Raw genomic sequence first — 2050 nt, forward strand, 5'->3', positions numbered from 1 at the left:
AAAAAAATCAGGAAAAAACCAAAGTCAAGCACTTTACCTTCTCAGCTATAGCGTGTTGAACACAGAACTATGTAGAGCCTCAAGCACCATGAGTTCACTCTCCTTGCGTTTGCCAAGAAAGCATCCTTACCACTTTGCTTTTTTTCCCTCTGGATACTTTCACTGGTATAGCAAGACTGCGTTAGTAAAACAGTTCTATTTTAAAATCTGCCACAGATTAACATGACCTAAATCACAGAAGTTCACGTTTTTTTATTACAAAAAAGGCAGAACAAGAAAGAGCTGAAACGAATCTTTGTCAAGAGAGTGAAAAACAAAACCGCTGCTCTAAATAACAAAATTGAGGCAGCAAATATAAAGCAAAAAACACTTCTAATCATTATATACATCTCTTTACAATTCAAGAATGCACTCAAAAATTTATCTTATGACAAGATCTTAGTAGTAACATCCCTTCAGAAGATCTTGAAACCCTAAAACACCAGAAAAGTTTTACTTCTATGATTACTAGCACTGAAACAGTTATACACAAACTTGTTTTTATAGCACAACGAAAGATAACACTGTTTGACTTCCAGGTTCTATTCAAGGTCTGAAGTCACAGCTGTTAAGAAAAAAAATCATGTACCTGATAGACTACGTATATGTTATTAGAGAAAAGTATCAAGCATTTCCAGGCACACTGACACAGGATTTTCACAATGAAAAGCCATTTTTACTATCAGTACTATCAGTTTGCTATTGCAAAACATTTGTTTACGTAGCTAAAAACAGTACATTGATGTAAATTAACCAATGTTGAAATAATACAGCACAACTAGTAAGGTATTTAGAATGGGATTTGAAAATTACTGCAGTCAAATCAGTACAGCATCTGAGGTCTGTAAAATCTATATGAGAGAAACAAGCACTTCTGTATTTGCTAGCAAAGCTTTGTTTAGAGAGGATTTCTTTCTTGCAAACGTGAGATGTTCAACATGGAGCTTCTGGAGCAGATCCAGAGGAGGGCCACTAAGATGATCAAAGGGCTGCAGCACCTCTACTATGAAGACAGACTGAGAGCTGAGGCTGTTTAGCCCAGAGAAGCAGAGACCTGCTACTGACCTTCCAATACTTAAAGGAAGCTTACATAAAGGAAGAATGGTTTTAAACTGAAAGAGGGAAGATTTAGATTAGATCTTCAGGGGGAAATTTTTTACTGAGGGGGTGCTGAAGTACAGGAACATGTTGCCCAGAGAAGCTGTGGTGCCCCATCCCTGTAGCTGCTAAAGGTCAGGTTGGATGGGACTATGGGCAGCCTGAGCTGGTGGGGGGGAAGCCCTGCCCACAGCACAGAGTTGGAACTGGATGATCTTTGAGGTCTCTTTCAACCCAAGCCATTGTATGATGAATGTAATAAGGCTAACAGCCCTCTTATTGACACTACGTGAACTCAGTGTACCAAGTCTTGCAAGGCAGGACTGTGCTGTCATTCATGAAACACTTTAGGAACTTCTAATTAAGGACAAAAACATACTTTTAAATACCTTTTTTTTTTTTTTAAACCTATAGCAGTACCTTGTCCTCAGCTCCAAAGCTGATATCCAATTCACATCTTCCCTGCCTCAGCACTGCCTCTATAGTTCACACTTTATGAACATAAGTGCAGACCAAACAGACCACAAAGTAAGCAAGAAGAACTTCAATCCAAAACCAAAGAATACAAGAACAACTCTATTCTTCCAAGATTACCATCATGAATAGTCAACACACTTATTTCATGTGAATTCCCACACACGTGTTATTCAGGCTACAAACTGCAAAAAACAGGTCACACTTCTAAGACTTACCTTTCAAATTTTGACTCAATATCAAAATCCTCCACGTTCAAAACCAGATCTATGTTACTCTCAGCACCGATGTTTGACCGCGTGGTAGTATAAACACTCAGCTGAAACGGCAAAGACAGCAGAGGGGAATCACGGCACAGAAGCATCAGCCCACCCACCGGCACTCTCAGGGCGGGGATCCGTAGTAACGCAACCCCACTACTTCTCCGAGCATCCGAGCA

At 39.7% G+C, this 2050-nt stretch overlaps 1 protein-coding gene across 1 annotated transcript in view; it reads right to left on the reverse strand.

Moving 5' to 3' along the window:
• Nucleotides 1–2042, reverse strand: part of CLPTM1L (CLPTM1 like) — a 26780-nt gene extending 24738 nt beyond the window's left edge. The window contains exon 1 of the mRNA XM_010708610.2: nt 1830–2042. Within this exon, the coding sequence (XP_010706912.1) occupies nt 1830–1975 (146 nt within the window). The 5' untranslated portion in view covers nt 1976–2042. The remainder of the gene's footprint in view (nt 1–1829) is intronic.
• Nucleotides 2043–2050: the final 8 nt, after the last annotated feature.

Source organism: Meleagris gallopavo, chromosome 3, assembly GCF_000146605.3.
Source record: "Meleagris gallopavo isolate NT-WF06-2002-E0010 breed Aviagen turkey brand Nicholas breeding stock chromosome 3, Turkey_5.1, whole genome shotgun sequence".
Lineage (NCBI taxonomy): Eukaryota > Metazoa > Chordata > Aves > Galliformes > Phasianidae > Meleagris > Meleagris gallopavo.